Source organism: Scyliorhinus torazame, chromosome 2, assembly GCF_047496885.1.
Source record: "Scyliorhinus torazame isolate Kashiwa2021f chromosome 2, sScyTor2.1, whole genome shotgun sequence".
NCBI classification, from domain to species: domain Eukaryota; kingdom Metazoa; phylum Chordata; class Chondrichthyes; order Carcharhiniformes; family Scyliorhinidae; genus Scyliorhinus; species Scyliorhinus torazame.
In genome coordinates, this window is record NC_092708.1 from 90,581,466 (window position 1) to 90,605,220 (window position 23,755).

A 23,755-nucleotide genomic window follows, 5' to 3' on the forward strand; every position below is an offset into this window, starting at 1 on the left:
TTTGCATATTGCAGACTGAGTCAGACATAAATTTTCACTTGGTAAAGATCTGCTTATGTTTATTGCCAAAATTGCATACAAATGCCATGAACTTGTATTAAAAAACCCCTGCTAAGACTTGCATTAAAATCCGTATGAAAATGGCATAAGCAGCCAATGATTTGCAAAGGGACCCTGCAAATGTTTCACCAGAGTTACAGTGGGAAATCAGTGGAATCTCAACATAATTTAAGGTTCAATTTGTTTTGACTGTTTGGAATAGTTTTCTCCCCAAGCCAAAAGCAATATGTGTACCTTGTATTCTGAGCCATGTGAAAGTAACAAATTGGTAGTGCTGTCTTTTCCATCGTGTAGGGGGCGCCATTTCACAACTTCAACAATTGCATGCTGACTTCATTGTGAAGAGATTCCCATTAAAAATGGCCACAGCTAGGATGCACTTCCCAGATAATTGGTTTGCAGAATAAGGTTCGAAATAATGAGGCAATTTTGGAACCTTGCGAGATTCCCCAGATTGAATCTCATAACTTTCCAGGAAAGAGGGTGAGAATTTTTAAGAATGATCAACATTGGGCTGCAGTCAATATTTAAACAATATAACCACTTAAAGAGGAATGGTCGGGGTTGGAAACAAAAATTGTTTCAATATTTCCAAAGGTTGCGAACAGAAATACAACAAATACAATTTTCAGCCTTGTCTAAACAGGGGTGCCAAAGAAATGATGAGGCACAAAACTGAGATTGCGGTGAGTGATGGAGTGGCATTGCATGTGAAACCTTCCATGCTGGCAAAGTAGAGATGCAACTGTACGAGCTGCTTGTGAGAAGTGTAACTTTGTTTGTAACTCCAAGGCACACTTCATGAACAAGTGCACAGGAATGGGCCATTCGGCCCTCCCAGCCTGCGCCGATCCAGATCCTTTATCTAAACCTGTCACCTATTTTCCAAGGATCTACTTCCCTCTGTTCCCCGCCCGTTCATATATCTGTCTAGATGCATCTTAAATGATGCTATTGTGCGTGCCTCTACCACCTCCGCTGGCAAAGCTTTCCAGGCACCCACCACCCTCTGCGTAAAACACTTTCCACGCACATCTCCCTAAACTTTCCCCCTCTCACCTTGAAATCGTGACCCCTTGTAATTGACACCCCCACTCTTGGAAAAAGCTTGTTGCTCTCCACCCTGTCCATACCTCTCATAATTTTATAGACCTCAATCAGGTCCCCCCTCAACGTCCGTCTTTCCAACGAAAACAATCCTAATCTACTCAACCTTTCTTCATAGCTAGCACCCTCCATACCAGGCAACATCCTGGTGAACCTCCTCTGCACCCTCTCTAAAGCATCCACATCCTTCTGGTAATGTGGCGACCAGAACTGCACGCAGTATTCCAAATGTGGCCTAACCAAAGTCCTATACAACTGTAACATGACCTGCCGACTCTTGTAATCAATACCCAGTCCGATGAAGGCAAGCATGCTGTATACCTTCTTGACCACTCTATCGACCTGCGTTGCCACCTTCAGGGTACAATGGACCTGAACTCCCAGATCTCTCTGTACATCAATTTTCCTCAGGACTCTTCTATTGACCGTATAGTCCGCTCTTGAATTAGATCTTCCAAAATGCATCACCTCGCATTTGCCTGGATTGAACTCCATCTGCCATTTCTCTGCCCAACTCTCCAATCTATCTATATTTTGCTGTATTCTCTGACAGTCCTCCTCACTATCTGCAACTCCACCAATCTTAGTATCATCTGCAAACTTGCTCATCAGACGATCTATACCTTCATCCAGATCATTTATGTATATCACAAACAACAGTGGTCCGAGCATGGATCCCTGTGGAACACCACTAGTCACCTTACTCCATTTTGAGACACTCCCTTCCACCACTACTCTCTGTCTCCTGTTGCCCAACCAGTTCTTTATCGATCTATCTAGTACACCCTGAACTCCATAAGACTTCACTTTTTCCATCAACCTGCCATGGGAAACTTTATCAAACGCCTTACTGAAGTCCATGTATATGACATCTACAGCCCTTCCCTCATCAATTAACTTTGTCACTTCCTCAAAGAATTCTATTAGGCTTGCAAGACAAGACCTTCCCTGTACAAAACCATGCTGCCTATCACTGATAAGTCTATTTTCTTCCAAATGTGAATAGATCCTATCCCTCAGTATCTTCTCCAACAGTTTGCCTACCACTGACGTCAAGCTCACAAGTCTATAATTCCCTGGATTATCCCTGCTACCCTTCTTAAACAAAGGGACAACTTTAGCAATTCTCCAGAACTCTGGGACCTCACCCGTGCTCAAGGATGCTGCAAAGATATCTGTTAAGGCCCCAGCTATTTCGTCCCTCGCTTACCTCAGAAACCTGGAATAGATCCCATCCGGACCTGGGGACTTGTCCACCTTAATGCCTTTTAGAATACCCAAACTTCCGCCTTCCTTATGCCGACTTGACCTAGAGTATTTAAACATCCATCCTTAGCCTCAAAATCCGTCATGTCCCTCTCCTTGGTGAATACCGATGCAAAGTCATAGATTATCATAGAATCTACAGTGCAGAAGGAGGCCATTCAGCCCATCGAGTCTGCACCGGCTCTTGGAAAGAGCACCCCACCCAAGGTCAACACCTCCACCCTATCCCCATAACCCAGTAACCCCACCCAACACTAAGGGCAATTTTGGACACTAAGGGCAATTTATCATGGCCAATCCACCTAACCTGCACATCTTTGGACTGTGGGACGAAACCGGAGCACCCGGAGGAAACACATGCACACACGGGGAGAATGTGCAGACTCCGCACAGACAGTGACCCAAGCCGGAACCGAACCTGGGAAACTGGAGCTGTGAAGCAATTGTGCTATCCACAATGCTACCGTGCTACCCAAAGTACTCATTAAGAATCTCACCCATTTCCTCTGACTCTACGCATAAATTCCCTCTTTTGTCTTTGAATGGGCCAACCCTTTCTCTAGTTACCCTCTTGCTCCTGATATACGAATAAAAGGCTTTGGGATTTTCCTTAGCCCTGTTAGCCAAAGATATTTCATGACCCCTTTTAGCCCTCTTTATTGGGCATTTGAGATTTGTCCCACTTTCCAGATATTCCTCCAAAACATCATCAGATTTAAGTTGCCTAGATCTTATGTGTGCTTCCTTTTTCACCTTAGCTAGTCTCAAAATTCCACCCGTCATCCATGGTTCCCTAATCTTGCCATTTCTATCCCTCATTTTCACAGGGACATGTCTGTCCTGCACTCGAATCAACCTTTCCTTAAAATACTCCCACATTTCAAATGTGGATTTACCCTTAAAGAGCTGCTCCCAATCCACATTCCCTAGCTCCTGCCGAATTTTGTTACAGTTGGCCTTTCCCCAATTTAGCACTCTTCCTTTCGGACCACTCTCGTCTTTGTCCATGAGTATTCTAAAACTTATGGAATTGTGATCGCTATTCCCAAAGTAATCACCAACTGAAACTTCAACCACCTGGCCGGGATCATTCCCCAATACCAGGTCCAGTATGGTCCCTTCCCGAGTTGGACTATTTACATACTGCTCTAAAAAACTCTCCTGGATGCTCCTTACAAATTCTGCTCCATCTACGCCTCCAACACTACATGAATCCCATTCAATGTTGGGGAAGTTAAAATCTCCCATCACGACCACCCTATTGCTCCTACATTTTTCTATAATCTGTCTACATATTTGTACCTCTACTTCATGCTCACTTTTGGGAGGCCTGTAGTAAAGTCCCAACAATGTTACTGCACCCTTCCTGTTTCTTAGCTCTACTCATATTGCCTCAGTGCTCGAATCCTCCATCGTGCCCTCCTTCATCACAGCTGTGATATCATCTCTGACCAGTAATGCAACTCCTCCACCCCTTTTACCTCCCTCTCTACCCTCCTGAAGCATCTATACCCTGGGATATTTAATTGCCAGTCTTGCCCTCCCCTCAATCAAGTCTCCGTAATACCAATAACATCATATTCCCAGGTACTAATTCAAGCCCTTACCTGCTGCATTTCCCGCATTGAAACAAATGCACCTCAGACCACCTGTCCCTTTGCGTTCATCATCTCTTCCCTGTCTACTCTTCCCCTTAGTCACATTGAGTTTATTATCTAGTACCTTACTGGCTTTAGTTGCTGCCTCTTTACTGACCTCTAACTTCCTAATCTGGTTAGCAAAAGCACCCCCTAGGACATTTGTTCCAGTCCTACCCAGGTGTAGACCATCCGATTTGTAATGGTCCCACTGCCCCCAGAACCGGTTCCAATGTCCCAAAATTCTGAACCCCTCCCTCCTGCACCATCTCTCAAGCCACGTATTCATTCTGAATATTCTTGAATTTCTACTCTGACTGTCTCGTGGCACTGGTAACAATCCTGAGATTGGGGCTGTTTAGCACAGGGCTAAATAGCTGGCTTTGAAAGCAGATCAAGGCAAGCCAGCAGCACGGTTCAATTCCCGTAACAGCCTCCCCGAACAGGCGCTGGAATGTGGCGACTAGGGGCTTTTCACAGCAACTTCATTTGAAGCCTACTTGTGACAATAAGTGATTTTCATTTCATTTCATTTCATTTCATTACTACCTTTGAGGTCATACTTTTTAACTTATCTCCTAACTCCCTAAATTCTGATTGTCGGACCTCATCCCGTTTTTTACCTATATCGTTGGTGCCTATATGCACCACGACAACTGGCTGTTCACCCTCCCCCTTCAGTATGTCCTGCAGCCGATCTGAGACATCCCTGACCCGTGCACCCGGGAGGCAACATACCATTCGGGAGCCTTGCTTTCGACCACAGAAATGCCTGTCTACTCCCCTTACGATTGAATCCCTATGACTATAGCCCTGCCAGTCTTTTTCCCGCCCTTCTTTTCAGCAGAGCCAGCCACTGTGCCATGAGCCTGGCTACTACTGCCTTCCCCTGATGAGTCATCTCCCCCAACAGTATTCAAAACGGTATACCTGTTTTGGAGGGAGATACCGCAGGGGACACCTGCACTGTCATCCTGCTCTTTCTCTGCCTTTGGTCACCCATTCCCTGTCTCCCTCACCAATCCTAATCTGCGGTGTGACCAACTCACTGAACATGCTATCCACAACCTCCTCAGCATTGTGGATGCTCCAAAGTGAGTCCATCCGCAGCTCCAGAGCCATCATGCAGTCTAACAGGTGCTGCAGCTGGACACACTTCCCGCACATGAAGGAATCAGGGGCATCGGCCGCGTCCCTGAACTCCCACATTGAGCACGAGCAGCATAACACGGGTCTGGGATCTCCTGCCATTTTTACACTTTACCTTAACTGATTACAAATATCATATCAAATAATGAATAAGTGAAAGGAATAAGGATTTTACTTACCAATCACAATACTTACCAACCCACGAAGAGTTAAATTTCTCCTAGCTACTTACCTTCCCGACAGACCCCTGGCCACTGCTCCCGCCGAAAATCTGAAGCTATAACTTGCGGATAAAAGAAAAAGAAAAGAGAGAGCTCACCCCATTAATCAAAAAAATCTCCCTGGCTTCCGGTTCCCACTCAGTGGAGATAAAGGGGTTTTGTGTATCAAACCTCACAGTCCAGGGAAGGGAGTTCAAAAATTTCCATCTCTACGTCCTTCCCCACCTCTGCGTGGCTACACTCCTGGGTTTAGACTTCCAGTGTAACCTTCAAAGTCTGACCTTCAAATTCGGCGGCCCTATACCCCCCCTTACTGTCTGCGGCCTTGCGACCCTTAAGGTCGACCCGCCTTCCCTGTTTGTGAACCTCACCCCGGATTGAAACCCATCGCCACCAGGAGCAGACGCTACAGTGCCCAGGACCAGATCTTTATTAGGTCAGAGGTCCAAAGGCTACTGAGGGAAGGGGTCATTAAAGCCAGTAACAGCCCCTGGAGAGCTCAAGTAGTGGTGGTAAAGACCGGGGAGAAGCATAGGATGGTCATCGACTACAGTCAGACCATCAACAGGTTTACGCAGCTGGACGCGTACCCTCTCCCCCGCATATCCAACCTGGTAAACAGGATCGCGCATTATAAGGTCTTCTCCACGGCGAATCTCAAGTACGCCTACCACCAGCTCCCCATCCGTACTAGTGACCGCAAATACACTGCCTTCGAGGCAGATGGGCGGCTCCATCACTTCTTAAGGGTTCCCTTCGGTGTCACCAACGGGGTCTGGGTCTTCCAGCACGAGATGGACCGAATGGTTGACCGGTACGGTTTACGGGCAACATTCCCGTACCTCGATAATGTCACCATCTGCGGCCATGACCAGCAGGACCACGACACCAACCTCCGAAAATTTCTCCAGACCGCTAAAATCCTTAACCTTACATACAACAAGGATAAATGCGTGTTTAGCACCGACCGCCGAGCCACCCTCGGCTACGTAGTGCGAAATGGAGTTATAGGCCCCGACCCTGAACGCATGCGCCCCCTTATGGAATTCCCCCTCCCTTACTGGTCCAAGGCCCTGAAACATTGCCTCGGGTTTTTTAGCTACTAAGCCCAGTGGGTCCCCAACTATGCGGACAAGGCCCGTCCCCTATCCAATCCTCAGCTTTTCCCCTGTCGATAGGGGCCCGCCAGGCCTTCAGCCGCATTAAAGCAGACATTACAAAGGCCACTATGCACGCCATCGATGAGTCCCTCGCCTTCCAGGTCGAGAACGCTGCGTCCGACGTAGCTCTGGCAGCCGCCCTCAACCAAACGGGCAGACCCGTGGCCTTCTTCTCTCGTACCCTCCATGCTTCCGAAATTCGCCATTCCTCAGTCGAAAAGGAGACCCAGGCCATAGTAGAAGCTGTGCGACATTGGAGGCATTACCTGGCCGGCAGGAGATTCGCTCTCCTCACGGACCAACGGTCGGTTGCTTTCATGTTTGATAATGCACAGCGGGGCAAGATAAAAAATGACAAGATCTTGCGGTGGAGGATCGAACTCTCCACCTACAACTACGAGATCTTGTATCGTCCCAGGAAGCTAAACGAGCCTCCTGACGCCCTGTCCCGCAGCACATGTGCCACCGCACAAGTGGACCGCCTCCGAGCCTTCCATGAGGACCTCTGCTCCCCGGGGGTCTCTCGTTTTTTCCATTTTGTCAAGACCCGCAACCTGCCCTACTCCATCGAGGAGGTCAGGACAGTCACCAGGGACTGCCAAATCTGCGCGGAGTGCAAACCGAACTTCTACCGACCACAGAAAGAGCACCTGATAAAGGCTTCCCGTCCCTTTGAACGCCTCAGCATGGACTTCAAAGGCCCCCTCCCCTCCACCGACCGCAACACGTACTTCCTGAACGTGATTGACGAGTACTCACGGTTCCCATTCGCCATCCCCTGCCCGGACATGACCGCAACCACCGTCATCAAGGCCCTCCATAGCATCTTTGCACTGTTCGGGTTCCCCGCTTACATACACAGTGATAGGGGGTCCTCCTTTATGAGCGATGAACTGCGTCAATTCCTGCTCAGCAAGGGCATCGCCTTGAGCAGGACGACCAGTTACAACCCCCGGGGTAACGGACAGGTAGAGAGGGAGAACGGAACGGTCTGGAAGACCGTCCTACTGGCCCTACGGTCTAGGAACCTCCCAGTCTCCTGCTGGCAAGGATTCCTCCCGGATGCCCTCCACTCCATCCGGTCACTGCTTTGTACAACCACCAATCAGTCACCCCATGAACGTCTCCTTTGTCTTCTCTAGGAAGTCCTCCTCTGGGACCTCTCTCCTGACCTGGCTGGCAGCACCCGGACCCATCCTGCTCCGAAAACACGTGCAGGTGCACAAGTCGGACCCGTTGGTCGAGTAGGCCCATCTGTTCCATGCTAACCCCCAGTACGCCTACGTGGCGTACCCCAACGGCCGACAAGATACAGTCTCCCTACGGGACCTGGTGCCCGCCGGAACCCCACGCATATCCCAGCCACCAGTCCCACCCTACCCTCCACCGCAGCACCTTACAGGAGGATCGGTCCTTTCGCCGGCCCCGTTTTGGCACCCCCACCCACCGATGCCCCCCGCAGGCGCTCCCTTCCCAGGTCAACCGTTTTCCCCACCAGCGCCGTCTAAGGGTGCCGAAGCTGCCATGGAGATCAAAGCCACGCTCCCGGAGTCACAGACGCCCGAGCCTCCACCGGAGTCACCACCAAAAGCTCCGACGATCATAGAGGATGACCAGGGCCCCTGATCGACTGATTGCTTCATTTTAATTGTAAACTGTAAATGTAAACCATCAAATGTACATAGCTATCAGAATTGTAAATAGTTACAAAACACTGTACTGAGGTATTCCGGTACCTCCATAACAAATTATACCACGTTGCCATGTTTTGTAGTTTCAGGCCACCACCCCCGCCGGATTCTTTTTTAACAGGGGGTGAATGTGGTATTATAGGTATTACGGTACCTGATAGGCTAAAGCACCATTGGTGGAAACAGCATGCTTTCTATTGGTTAGAATGTATGATAGCTCCGCCCTGCTAGGTGGGGTATAAGAACCCGTGTCGCCCTAGCAGCCTTCATTCTGTACCTGAGCTGCTGGGGGAAACATCTAGCTTATTAAAGCCTTCAGTTGGACTACAACCTCGCTTTAGTGGTCATTGATTGTGCATCACTCGGTACACGTGACAATAAACAAATCCAATCCAATCCGTCTGAGTCCATAATATTTAGGGTTGCAACCACCTCACCGGTCGTGGGGATCAACATGGGGCCGGTCGACAAAAGCAATCGGCTTAGTGCATCGGCATTCGCTATCTGGGTCCCTGGTTTATGCTGTAGAGAATACCCGTAGGCTTATCCTCTCGGAAAAGTCCAAGCAGAGGCTTATGACCAGTCACGATAGTGAAGTGGCGGACATAAACATACTGGTGGAAGCGATTCACCGCAAAGACCACTGCCAGGCCCTCCTTCTCAATCTGCGCGTACTTCTTTTCCGCTGCAGTCAATGTGCGGGAGGCGAAAGCTATCAGCCGCTCGGCTTCGTTCTCCATCTTGTGGGACAGCTCGGCCCCAATACCAAATGGGGATGCATCACAGGTGATGTGCAAAGGCTTTTCAGGATCATCGTGGATTAGTAACCCAGCCAACAACAATTGCTGTTTCACCCGCCGGAAAGCGGTTTCTTACGGCTGACCCCAAATCCAGCTGTGATTCTTCTTCAACAGAAGGTGCTACGGGGCCAGCGAAGTTGCCAGATTGGGAAGGAACTTTCCGTAATAGTTTACGAGGCCGAGAAAAGAACGAAGATGCGAAGTGTAAGTCGAGGCGGGGGCCTGTTGACTTGCGTGCTCTTTCTCTGCGATGGGGTGCAAACCATCGCGGTCCACCCGCTAACCCCGGTAGACCACTTCCTTCGATTGAAAGATGCACTTTGTATGACGTAAACGGACTCCAGCCTCTGAGAAGCATCTAAGGACAGCCTCCAAATTTTCCAAATCTTCCTGCTCATACGTCCCCATAATCAAAACGACATCTAAGTAAACAGCGACATGTGGTAAACCTCTCAAGATGCCCTCCATGACGCGTTGAAAGATAGCGCAGGCAGAAGATACTCCAAAGGGCAACCGTGTATACTCATACAGGCCCCGGTGTGTCTTAATAGTTACATATGGCCGGAGTCCGCCTGCAAGCTTCGCGTAGAGATCTTCTATGCGGGGCATTGGATTTCGGGCGAACCGGGAAGCCGTATTCACTGTAAGTTTATAATCGCTGCACAAGCGAACCGTGGCATTTGGCTTCATTACAGATACAATTGGCGCTGCCCAGTCAGCGAATTGGACAGGCCTGATAATATCCAAGGCCTCTAAATGAGTGAGCTCTGCTTCTACCTTTTCGAGCAAGGTGTAAGGCACCGGGCCCGCTCGGAAATAACGTTGCCTGGCTCCTGGTTCAACCTGGATACGGGTTATAGCCTCTTTTATCTTCCCCAAACCGGGCTGGAATACATCTAGGTACTGGCCTAGTACCTCCGTCAACCCTCCAGAACCCGATTGACGGATGTGCTGCCACTGCAGCCGCAAATGGTGCAACCAGTCCCGACCCAACGTGCTGGGCCTGTGGCCGCGCACCACGATAAGCGGGAAACGCCCCTCCTAGTGTCCATAAACAACAGGGGTCATCGTAGTTCCAGCAATGTCCAATGGTTCCCCCGTATAGGTGGCCAACCTGGCCTGTGTATCAGTTAATGTAAGGGTCCGCATACCCTGCTTGCTGTGGCCAAATGTCTTCTGGGCAATCATGGAGACCGCTGCACCAGTGTCCAACTCCACCTCATGCGAGTGACCATTGACCCGTGCTGTCACCTTAATGGGGGCCACACGGGGAGCTGCCACACAATTCAGCTGCAGGCAATCGTCCTCCGACTACTGCTCGGGAGTAGTCACCACAGGTTCATCCAAATGGAAGGTATGGCCCCTGGGCTGGCCCCAGTTTCTGTCGGAACGACGGCACCTCTGGCTCCCCTAGGACTGGCGTCCACAACTGGGTTGGCGCCCACAAGTCCAACACTGACATGGCTCCTCATCCTTCGGCAGCCACTGGTGTTGATCCAGACACCGCCCCACCCAAGGTATGGCAGGGGTGCGGGGAAACACTATTCGACGGAAGGGGTTGCGCCCCAAGGCGTGCACCTCCATTCCCTGTAGCTCCTGCACTCCCCGTTCTGCGCTCTCTCGGTACAATACTATCTGAATGGCCTGTTGAAAAGTCAATGTCGGCTCAGCTAACAACTTTCTCTGGGTGACTGCATTGTTAATACCGCAAACCAAACGGTCGCGTAATATTTCTAACAAAGTCTCACCATAGTCACAGTACTCCGCAATCCATCGTAGCCTGCAACGTCATCGATGAAGATGACCATCTTGCCAAGGTCATCCCCACACCCCCACTACTTGCCTTCAAACAACCGCGCAACCTCAAACAAACCATTGTTTGCAGCAAACTACCCAGCCTTCAGAACAGCGACCATGACACCACACAACCCTGCCATGGCAATCTCTGCAAGTCGTGTCAGACCATCGACATGGGTACCACCATTACACGTGAAAACACCACCCACCAGGTACGCGGTACATACTCATGCGACTCGGCCAACGTTGTCTACCTCATAAGCTGCAGGAAAGGATGTCCCAATGCGTGGTACATTGGCGAGACCATGCAGATGCTGCGACAACGGATGAACGGACATCGCACGACAATCGCCAGGCAGGAATGTTCCCTTCCAGTCGGGGAACACTTCAGCAGTCAAGGGCATTCAGCCTCTGATCTCCAGGTAAGCGTTCTCCAAGGCGGCCTTCAGGACGTGCGACAACGCAAAATCGCTGAGCAGAAACTTCTAGCCAAGTTCCGCACACATGACTACGGTTTCAACTGGGACCTTGGATTCATGTCCCATTACATTCATCCCCCACCATCTGGCCTGGGCTTGCGAAATCCTACCAACTGTCCTGGCTTGAGACAATTCACACCTCTTCAACCTGGGATTACCCCTATCGCTGGATCTGTAAAGACTTAATTACCTGCAAATGCTTGCATTCAAAGCATTGTCTTGCATCTTTGACTTTGTCTGTATATATGTTTCTGGAAACTACCTCTTCATTCACCTGAGGAAGGAGCAGCGCTCTGAAAGCTCGTGATTTGAAACAAACCTGTTGGACTTTAACCTGGTGTTGTAAGACTTCTTACTGTGCTCACCCCAGTCCAACGCCGGCATCCCCACATCATCGCAGCCTGGATAGAAACTCAGCAAGGGATTCTCCTGGGGTCCTCTCTGCAATATTAAACCTGTAATGCTGGACTACCATTGGCGTGGTTGGGTTAAATGTTGCCCCACCAAGGTCACAAGTTCATCAAACGTCTTGGTGTCCAGCGCAGATGGCTACGTAATGCTCCTAATCACCCAAACGTATGTGGGCCACAGGTGGTGAGCAAAATGACCACCTGGCACTCGTTTTCATTGATGTTATTCGCTCGGAAATAGTAATGCATCCGTTGTGCGTACTGGATCCAACTTTCCAGCGCAGCTTCAAAGACATCCAAACGTCCATAGAGAGGCATGGTGCAACAGAAAAGAAACTTCCAACCTGTATCCAACAAAAATCCAGGAAGGTGGCTTCAGCAGCATAGACAGCTATCCACTTTAACCCTCGTCGCCAGTTTTGTGAGGGCCATGAAGAATCCAGCACGCGTTTGTAGAATAGAAAGAAATAACTTTATTTACAATTACATATATACAGCAGCAGCAGTACTCCACTACTGCTCACTCCTCTCTGGCTGGTTCCATACTGGCCAGCTCTATTTATGCAGGTGATTCTGCTAATGATTTCTCCGCACCCCCCCCCCCGCCCCCCCCCCCCCGCACCCCCCCTTATTGGGGAAGCTCATACTGTAGAGTTGCCATTAGTCCCCAGCCAGTAGTAATCAGGCAGGTTATAACACCGCTCTCTCCACTTCTCTCCTTCTCTTCGTGTATGTTGTAGCTAGAAGATAGAAGTGTGACCAGGTCAGAGTGTAGTGTATTATATTCATTGTTAATCTAATTCAATCTTACTTAATTCTACTACTTGTCAAAATGTTAAAGTAAAGAACTCACAAGTATATTATTTTGTTACTCAATAAATGCTTTGTCATCAACTGGAAGACTTTGACTGTTTATCATCAGGTTAAGTATAACTCGGCAAGACAAATGAGTAGCGTATATATCACACCCCTGTAATATAACACTGCCCTTTCCACAACTTTAAAGCTCTTAAATTGCTTACTAAATCTAGCTACAATTTATAATTGAAAGATGCAAACTACCCACCTCTTCAAAGATTTTAATCTAGAATTATTGCAACACAACCTGGAGGACGCTTTCTTACACACAGTTTTTAGGTTCAGCACATATCAGGAGGCTTTTGCTCGGACACGCAGTAAATAAATAGAGTCTATGGGGTGGCACTGGTAGTGGAGTTCCCGATGTGGTGGAAAGTCCCGTTTTGGGAAAAAACACGGGAGCCTATCCTTTTGCGCTGCGCCGCTCCCCCGCTGGCAGCGGCGTTGAGGTTCGTGCCGTGCACCAGTGAGAGGATGCAAGTGGTTCAAAATGATCCATTTGCATCTTATTAACAGGCTGGGCAACGGATTCGCCACACAGTCACCCAAAGCTGGAATTGATCCCGGGTCCCTCGGCTGGGATTCACACGGGTTTGCATTGATGCAAGCCTTAATAATAATATTATAATAATCTTTATTGTCACAAGTAAGCTTACATTAACACTGCAATGAAGTTACTGTGAAAATCCCCTGGTCACCACATTTCGGCGCCTGTACGGAATCCATTGAGGGAGAATTCACAATGTCCAAATTACCTAACAGCATGTCTTTCGGGACTTGTGTGAGGAAACCGGAGCATCCAGAGGGAACCCATGCAAACACAGGGAGAACGTGCAGACTCCGCACAGTGGCCCAAGCCGGGGATCAAACCTGGGACCCTGGCACTGTGAAACAACAGTGCTAAACACTGTTGCGATGGAATTCGCTGTGGGCTAAGGGGGTACGTATTTAAGGTAGGTCCCTGCAAAGTCCATCAGAGGGCGCTCTCCCATTCACAATGCAAAGCCTGCCCACTGTAGCCCCAGCCGCCCCATCAGGCCCCCTTACCAAACCCACCCAACAGAGAGCCCAATCAGAGACCCCCACCAGGTCCCTCAAAGAGACCCCCATCAGACACCCCATCAGAGACCCCTCCTTATCTGAGAACCCCATTTAAAAAGGGACTGCCCACCATATCATTCCCCACTTCCTGGTAGCCAAAGAGCAGTCCAGGCAGAAACTGAAAAAATCACTGCCTTTTCACTTACCTGCCCCTTACACCTGTTACCTCAGACATAAGTGTTGAAAGCAGCAACTGTTACTTCATGGAAAGACAAAACCACATCACACGCCTTTAAAGTCTGCAAAGCCTCTATTCACTTCAAAGAATTTGGACTTTAACCTGTTGTTGTAAGACTTCTTAATGCACTTCAAAGAGAAATAGCTTTTAGTAGACTGTAATTGACAGTTTCCAGGCAGCCAGATGCCTGAATGTTTATTTTCATTTCCCTTCATGTTTGGATGCATCCCAAGTAGCCTCCTTTGAACTTAATCACAATATTTATAAACATCCAGGAGTTAAGTGCTTGAACTTCCTCTTTTTCTGAGTAGGAAGCACTTAACTGGGGCGAGATTCTCTGACCCCCCCCGCCGGGTCGGAGAATCGCCGGGGGCTGGCGTGAATCCCGCCCCCGCCGGTTGCCGAAGTCTCCGGCACCGGAGATTCGGCGGGGGCGGGAATCGCGCCGTGCCGGTTGGTGGGCCCCCCCGCGCGATTCTCCGGCCCGGATGGGCCAAAGTCCCGCCGCTAAAATGCCTGTCCCGCCGGCGTAAATTAAACCACCTACCTTACCGGCGGGACAAGGCGGCGCGGGCGGGCTCCGGGGTCCTGGGGGGGCCGCGGGGCGATCTGGCCCCGGGGGGTGCCCCCACAGTGGCCTGGCCCGCGATCGGGGCCCACCGATCCGCGGGCGGGCCTGTGCCGTGGGGGCACTCTTTCCCTTCCGCCTCCGCCACGGTCTCCACCATGGCGGAGGCAGAAGAGACTCCCTCCACTGCGCATGCGCGGGAATGCCATCAGCGGCCGCTAATGCTCCCGCGCATGCGCCGCCCGGAGATGTCATTTCCGCGCCAGCTGGCGGGGCACCAAAGACCTTTTCCGCCAGCTGGCGGGGCGGAAATTCGTCCGGCGCCAACCTAGCCCCTCAAGGTTGGGGCTCGGCCCCCAAAGATGTGGAGCATTCCGCACCTTTGGGGCGGCACGATGCCCGTCTGATTTGCGCCATTTTGGGCGCCAGTCGGCGGACATTGCGCCGTTTCCGGAGAATTTCGCCCCTGGTTTTCATGTGGTCAGGAGCTGTCAATCATAGTTAGATGTTTATAAACATTGCAGTTAGGTTCATGAACATTTTTTAAAAAGCGCTGCAAGAGTAATACAGCTTAGGGATGGTGTAAGGTTCAGGGTTTTGAGGTATAAAACCCTTAAAATTAAAAAAGTTCCGAATTCATAATTTCTCACACTAATGTCACCAATTTTCACAGTAACATCATTACAGTGTTGAGCCTAATAAAGTGGCACTAATAAAGATTATAAATTATTATAAATTGTATTTGACCTACACGGTACAACTAGCTGGTAGTTATGAATCAAGTATAATTTATTCAACAAGGTTTTACACATACTCAACAAGAAGCAGAGAAGACAATAGAATTTTCTCATCTCTCAAGATCCCTAGGAACCCTTGGTGTTGTCAGCACATGTGACGTCCCTCTTCTTTGTCCCCGTCTTGGAAGTGATGTTGAATTGTGTCCAGAAGAGTCTTGTTCTGTCTTCTTGCAAAAAATAATTAGGGCGGCACGGTAGCACAGTGGTTAGCGCAGTTACTTCACAGATCCAGGGTCGCAGATTCGATTCCCGGCTTGGTGCTCTGTCTGTGCAGAGTCTGCACGTTCTCCCCGTTTCTGCTTGGGTTTCCTCTGGGTGCTCGGGTTTCCTCCCACAGTCCAAAGATGTGCAGGTTAGGTGGATTGGCCATGCTAAATTGCCCTTAGTGTCCTGAAAATGTTTGGTGGGGTTACGGGGTAGGGTAGAGATGTGGGCTTAGGTAGGGTGCACTTTCCAAGGGCCGGTGCAGACTCGATGGGCCGCATGGCCTCCTTCTGCACTGTATATTCTATGATACCCCAGAAACCATGGTATCACTGTGCCAACAAAGTCACTATTTCTTCAACTGTGGCCCTCAGTCTTTCTTTCTTCCTTCTTTTTTGGAGAAGCTCCAAATTCATCTCTCCTATTGGCTATAGGATACAAATCATTTGGGTCACCTCACTTTGTAACTAGGACCATGTAGACTAATAGCAAGTCATCCTTTTTCCCATTTCATGGGTTGTAAACTGAGATGTGGCTCTATTACCTATTTCCTTAAAGGTTTACATTCCATTACAAACAAATATACATGTCCTTCCAGATACAGAGAAACCATAAATAGAGCAACATTCTCTTGTCAACATATTTAAATCTAAGCCTTCCAGATATCAGAAAATAAAGGTTCCCCTCTGGCACAGATGAATTAATGCAATACATGGTTTGTTTAAACACAGGTATCATTCTTCGTTCAGACTGCTTTAGCCATTCCTTTAAACTGATTTTAAGCAAAATATTGTGGGCCGTGAAGACACATACAGCTGTTTCAGCTCAAGGAACTTTGTCATAAAACAATAAAATAATGTTGCTTCTTCACAAATGACTCCTGTTCACCAATTACTTTGACTTTTAATTGTTCAACAGAAATTCAAAAAGAACTTCTTAAAAATGGTGAAGGAATAAATTCCACAAAAGTTACATATTCACAAAATTAGTAGAATTGCCAAACCTTTACAGTGGGGTTAAGAAGACATTTTAGGCCAGCCCAAATAATTCGACCGGAGGATTGCACATGACAAAGGGAGTGGCATTACTAGTCACAGTGATTAGAAAATTGTTTCTTTAACCACTTTGACTTTAACATTACAAAACAGTTGAAGATTCCAGGTTAGGAGAAAGGTTAATCATTGTGCCTGTCCATGTATTGAAGAATGGTATGTTAAAGTTGCGTTTCTCCACAATATTGGGCCACATCTTCTGGGAGTGGCAATCAATGTCGGATTGCCTCTCCACTTTTGTTTACCTAACCTTGCACTGGAGTACCACATTTGTCGCTCAGATTTCTGAACTGGCCACTCTCAGAAAAATGGAGTGCAGAGTCCTTCTTCATAATGTAGGAAGGTTGGGGGGAACCAATCCAACCCCCCTTTTTACAGCATTAATCATCATATTCCAGTAAATTTAAATGTCCCCAGGCTACTTTGACAAGCTATGAAAGAAGGTAAATATGTACGGTAAGTGGGTGAGAGGGTAAGGTGGCAGGTGGGTGGGTGAAGGGATAGAGTTGGTCAGACAGGTGAGGGTAGGCGGTGGGGTGGTGGTCGGTAGGTAATTTGGAGTTGAGAGGATAGTCGAGGGGTGGGGAGATAGTCAGAGAGTTGAGGGTTATGGGAGTGTTGAGGGGGCTTTTGGTTGGTCGGGGGTTGTCGGGAGATATTGGGAATGTGAGCTAGTCAGGTGTTGGAACAGTTAGTTGGTGTTAGAATCATAGAATCAGGGCAGCACGGTGGCACAGTGGTTAGCATTGCTGCCTCACGGCCTTGAGGTCCCAGGTTCGATCCCGGCTCTGGGTCACTGTTCGTGTGGAGTTTGCACATTCTCCACATGTTTGCGTGGGTTTTGCCCCCACAACCCAAAGGTGAGTAGGATAGGTGGATTGGTCATGCTAAATTGCCCCTTTATTGGAAAAAATGAATTGGGTACACTAAATTTTTTTTTTTAAAGAATCATAGAAGCATAGAACCGCTACAGTGCAAAAGGAGGCCATTTGGCCCATCGAGTCTGTATCGACACTGCAAAAGAGCACCCTAAGCCTAATCCCCCGTAACTTGCCTCTTAGACACTAGGAAGCAATTTTAGCATGGCCAATCCACTGAACACCTTTGGACTGTGGGAGGAAACTGGAGTACCCGGAAGAAACCCACGCAGACATGGGGAGAATGTGCAAACTCCACACAGACAGTCACCCGAGGTCGGAATCGAACCTGGGTCCCCTGGAGCTGTGAGGCAGCAGTGCTAACCACTGTGCCACCGTGCCGCCCCAAACCAATATTCCACACAGTTCAAAACCTGAGGCAATTGGATGTGGATATGTAAATTAGTGCAATATTTTGGTTCTTAATATTGGAACCTCCCTTGTAAAATTTAATTCTAACATTTCATCTTTTCTTTTTCAGTCGGTCCTGAAAGCATATTAGCCGAGAGGCATTTTGTAATTATGCTAACAACCTTTCTACTTGTACTTCCATTGTCCCTGTGCCGCAACATTGTTAACTTCGGAAAGGTGATTATATTTTTAATCTTTTTTTTAAAGAAATATTTTTATTCAAATTTTTACATATTTTCAACAAACCCCCCCCTTACAGAAAAAAGAAAAACAAAGAGCACATAAATAAACATCTTACAACTACATCACGAATTCCCCCAATACACAAACCCCCCCCATTAAGCAATAATAAACACAGTAGAAAACACAAAGTGCAACCCCCCCTCCTCCCACCCCCCCTTCCCTCCCCCTCTGTGTTGCTGCTGCTGCTGACCACCCCCTAACGCTCCGCTAGAAAGTCTAGGAACGGTTGCCACCGCCTGAAGAACCCTTGCACAGACCCTCTCAAGGCAAATTTTACCCTCTCCAATTTAATGAACCCTGCCATGTCGCTGATCCAGGCTTCCACGCTCAGGGGCCTCGCATTCTTCCACTGTAGCAGAATCCTCCGCTGGGCTACCAGCAACGCAAAGGCCAGAATACCGGCCTCTTTCGCCTCCTGCAATCCCGGCTCGTCCGATACCCCAAATAGTGCTAACCCACAGCTCGGCTTAACCCGGGTGTTCACCACCTTAGACACCATTCTCGCAATACTGCTCCAGAACCCATCCAGCGCCGGGCAAGCCCAGAACATGTGGGTGTGATTTTCTGGGCTCCCCGAGCACCTCCCACACCTGTCTTCCACCCCAAAGAACCTGCTCAGCCTCGCCCCTGTCATATGCGCTCTGTGAAGAACCTTAAATTGTATCAGGCTAAGCCTGTCGTAAGAGGAGGAAGAATTAACCCTACCCAGGGCGTCCGCCCATGAACCCTTGTCTATCTCCTCCCCAAGCTCCTCCTCCCATTTACCCTTTAGCTCCTCCACCGAGGTCTCCTCCTCCTCCTGCATCTCCTGGTAGATCGCCGAGACCCTGCCCTCTCCAACCCACCCCCCCCGAGAGCACCCTATCCTGGATCCTGAGTGCTGGAAGCAGCGGGAACTCCCTCACCTGCCGTCTTACAAACGCCCTTACCTGCATGTACCTGAAGGCATTTCCGGGGAAGCCCAAATTTTTCCTCCAGCGCCCCAAGGCTCGCAAACGTCCCATCTAAAAACAGGTCCCCATTCCTTCTAATTCCTGCCCTGCACCAGCTCAGGAACCCTCCATCCATTCTCCCCGGGACGAACCGATGGTTCTCCCGGATCGGGGACCAAACCGAAGCCTCTACCTCACCCCTGTGGCGCCTCCACTGCCCCAAATTTTCAAAGTTGCCGCCACCACCGGACTCGTGGTGTACCTAGTCGGCGGGAGCGGCAGCGGTGCTGTCACCAGCACCCCCAGACTCGTGCCCACACAGGACGCCATCTCCAGCCTCTTCCACGCCGCCCCCTCCCCCTCCATTACCCACTTGCATATCATCGCCACATTGGCAGCCCAGTAATACCCACACAGATTAGGTAACGTTAACCCTCCTCTGTCCCTACTCCGCTCCAGAAACACCCTTCTCACCCTCGGGGTCTTTTTCGCCCACACGAATCCCATGATGCTCCTACTGACCCGCTTAAAAAAGGCCTTAGGGATCAGGATGGGGAGGCACTGGAATATAAAAAGGAACCTCGGGAGCACCGTCACCTTCACCGTCTGTACCCTACCTGCCAAGGAGAGTGGCAGCATACCCCACCTTTTAAACTCCTCCTCCATCTGCTCCACCAGCCTCGTCAAGTTGAGCTGGTGTAGGGCCCCCCAGCTCCTGGCCACCTGGATCCCCAGGTACCGAAAACTCCTAACCGCCCACTTCAATGGAAGCTCGTCTATCCCCCTTCCCTGGTCCCCTGGTTGTGCCACGAAGAGCTCACGCTTCCCCATGTTGAGCTTCTACCCGGAAAAGTCCCCAAACTCCCTGAGGATCCGCATCACCTCCGGCATCCCCCCCACTGGGTCCGCCACATACAGTAACAAGTCATCGGCATACAACGATACCCGGTGTTCCTCTCCCCCCCCCCCCCCCCCCCCCCCCCGGACCAGCCCCCTCCAGTTCCTGAACTCCCTTAGAGCCATAGCCAAAGGCTCAATTGCCAATGCAAATAGCAAGGGGGATAGGGGGCACCCCTGCCTCGTCCCCCGGTACAGCCAAAAGTATTCCGTCCTCCTCCGAATGTGGCCACACTCGCCACCGGGGCATCGTAAAGTAGCTTAACCCAAGTAATGAACCCCTCCCCGAATCCAAACCTCCTCAACACTTCCTAAAGGTACCCGCACTCCACCCTATCGAAGGCCTTTTCCACGTCCATCGCCGCCACTATCTCCGCTTCCCCCTCCACTGCAGGCATCATGATTACGTTAAGGAGCCTCCGCACATTGGTATTCAGCTGCCTTCCCTTCACAAAACCCGTCTGGTCCTCGTGAATCACCCCCGGGACACAGTCCTCAATTCTGGTAGCCAACACCTTCGCTAACAGCTTCGCGTCCACGTTGAGGAGAGAGATTGGCCTATATGACCGTCAATGTAATGGGTCCTTGTCCCGCTTCAAGATCAGCGAGATCAGCGCCCCGGACATCGTCGGGAGTAGCCCCCCCCTCCCCCTCCCCCCCTCGCCCCCCTCCCCCCCCCCCCTCCCCCCCTCCCTCGCCTCAATGAAAGTCCTCACTAATAGAGGGCCCAGCAGGTCCATATACTTCCTGTAAAATTCCACCGGGAACCCATCTGGCCCCGGTGCCTTCCCTGCCTGCATACTCCCCAGCCCCTTAGTCAGCTCCTCCAGTCCTACCGGTGCCCCAAGCCCAGCCACCTGCTCCTCCTCCACCCTCAGGAACCTCAGTCGATCCAAAAATCGACGCATCCCCCCCTTCCTCCATCGGGGCCTCAGACCTATACAGCCCCTCATAAAAGTCTCTAAATACCCCATTTATTCCCACTGCACTCCGCACCGTGTTCCCCACTTTACCCCTAACTCCCCCAATCTCCCTCGCTGCCTCCTGCTTCCGAAGCTGGTGTGTCAACATCCAGCTAGCCTTCTTCCCGTACTCATACACCGCCCCTTTCGCTTTCCTCCACTGCACCTCTGCCTTCTTGGTGGTCAACAGGTCGAACTCGTCCTGGAGGCTTCGTTGCTCCTTGAGTAGTCCCTCCTCGGGGACCTCGGCATACATCCTATCCACCCTTAAAATCTCCCCCACCAATCTCTCCCTTTCTCTCCTCTCCTTCTTCTCCTTGTGGGCCCTCGTGCAGATTAGCTCACCCCTAATCACCGCCTTCAGCGCCTCCCAGACCACCCCCACCTGCACCTCCCCATTATCGTTAGCCTCTAGATAGCTTTCAATGCACCCCCGGATCTGCCCGCTCACCTCATCCACCAGCAAGCCCACATCCAGGCGCCACAGAGGGCGCTGGTCCCTCTCCTCCCCTAGCTCCAGCTCCACCCAATGCGGGGCATGGTCTGAGATGGCTATGGCCGAATACTCCGTGTCCTCCATCCTCGGGATTAGTGCCCTGCTCATAACTAAGAAGTCTATCCGGGAGTAGGCTTTATGGATGTGGGGAAAAAAAGAAAATTCCCTGGCCCCCGGCCTGACAAACCTCCATGGGTCCACTCCTCCCATCTGGTCCATAAACCCCCTCAGCACCTTGGCCGCCGCCGGCCTCTTACCCGTCCTGGACCTGGAGCGGTCCAATGCTGGATCCAGTACCGTGATAATGTGCCCCCCCATTATCAAGCTCCCTGCCGCCAGGTCCGGAATCCGGCCCAACATGCGCCACATAAATCCGGCATCGTCCCAATTCGGGGCATATACATTCACTAATACCACCCGCACCCCCTGCAGCTTACCACTCACCATCACGTACCGGCCTCCATTGTCTGCCACGATGTTCAGCGCCTCAAACAACACCCGCTTCCCCACCAAAATCGCCACCCCTCGATTCTTTGCGTCCAACCCCGAGTGGAAAACCTGCCCTACCCACCCCTTTCTCAGCCTAACCTGGTCTGCCACCCTCAAATGCATCTCCAGGGGCATAACCACATCTGCCTTCAGTCCATTCAGGCCAACACACGGGCCCTCTTGACCGGCCCTTTCAGGCCTCTCACATTCCAAGTTATCAGCCGGATCAGGGGGCTTCCTGCCTCCTCCCCCCCCCACCCCTGCCGATTAGTCATCCCCTTTTCTAGGCCAGCCACGTGTCCGTGCCTCCCGCACTCTCCATTCCCCCCAGCGGCAGACCCCCGCCTCGACTCTCTCTCCGAGCTCCAGCTCACCTTTGGCCAATGCAGCACCAACGCCCCCCCCCCCCCCCCCCCCCCCTCCCCACCCCCCCTCCCAGCTAGGGAGCTGCGTTGCTCCCCCCATAGCACTTCCGTAAGTCAGCTGACTCCTGCTGACCCCGGCCACTCCCGCCACTCCAAAGACCCCCCAATGTGGTAGTCTCCCCCCACCCCCCTCCTGTCCATCAGCGGGCACTCCTCTCCAACACCGCCCTTCCCCCCCTGGCCCTGCCCCCTTCCTTCCCTAGCGCGGGAAAAAGCCCGCGCCTTCCATCAGACCGGCCCCGCCCTCTCCGCCCCGTCCTTCCAACCACCGACGCCCACCCTCTCACAAAACCCCCACTTCGAACCATTTCACCCTACCCCACCCAGCACCCAAGGAAACAATACAGAACAGAACATCCCCCAAAGCACAGTAACCACAGTAGCCCCCCGCGACCTCCCTTCACAACCGACCCTCAGTCCGTGTCCATCTTTTCGGCCTGAATAAAGGTCTACACCTCCTCTGGCATCTCAAAGTAATGATGCCGGTCCTTAAACGTGACCCACAGTTGCGCCGGCTGCAACATCCCGAATTTCACCCCCTTCTGATGCAGAACCGCCTTAGCCCGATTGTACCGAGCCCTCTTCTTGGCCACCTCCGCGCTCCAGTCCTGGTATATACGGACCTCTGCATTCTCCCACCTGCTGCTCCACTCCTTTTTTGCCCATCTTAGGACACACTCCCTGTCCACCAAGCGGTGGAACCGCACCAATACCGCCTGCGGCGGCTCGTTAGACTTGGGCCTCCTCGCCAGTACTCGGTGGATCCCATCCAGCTCCAGGGGCCTCGGGAAGGCCCCCGCGCCCATCAATGTGTTCAGCATCGTGACCACATATGCTCCAGCATCCAACCCCTCCACTCCCTCCGAGAGACCCAGAATCCGCCAGTTCTTCCGCCTCGACCGATTCTCCATGTCCTCGAACTTCTCCTGCCATTTCTTATGCAGCGCCTCGTGCGCCTCCACCTTCACCGCCAGGCCCAATATCTCGCCCTCATTCTCCGAGGCCTTCTGCCACACCTCTCGGATCGCCGCCCCTTGGGCCTTCTGGGTCTCGACCAGCTTGTCGATCGACACCTTCGTCGGCTCCAGCAGCTCTGCTTTCAATTCCGTGAAGCAGCGCTTGAGAAACTCCTGCTGCTCTTGCGACCACTGCGCCCACACTGCCTGGCCTCCACCCGCCGCCATCTTGACTTTCCTCCCTCGCACTTTTCGCTGCACCAGAATTACTTTCTTCACCGCTCCACTCCTGGTCCAATCCATACAGTGCCGGGGAAATCGTACCGTCACCTTCCCACACTGGGAACCGTCGAACAAATGCCGCTGGGGCCCCTAAAAAGAGCCCAAAAGTCCGTTTCTGGCAGGAGCTGCCGAACGTGCGACTTAGCTCAGCATAGCCGCAACCGGAAGCCTATATTTTTAATCTTAATTAATTATTGAATGCTAAAGTTC

General features: G+C 51.0%; 1 protein-coding gene across 3 annotated transcripts in view; it reads left to right on the top strand.

The window, feature by feature from the left end:
* slc38a11 (solute carrier family 38 member 11) overlaps positions 1 to 23,755 on the top strand; it is a 239,926-nt gene that overhangs the window by 81,969 nt on the left and 134,202 nt on the right. For all 3 annotated transcript variants that reach the window (XM_072474017.1, XM_072474034.1, XM_072474024.1), the window contains one exon: positions 17,934 to 18,040. In XM_072474017.1, coding sequence (XP_072330118.1) covers positions 17,934 to 18,040 — 107 coding nt within the window. The remainder of the gene's footprint in view (positions 1 to 17,933; positions 18,041 to 23,755) is intronic.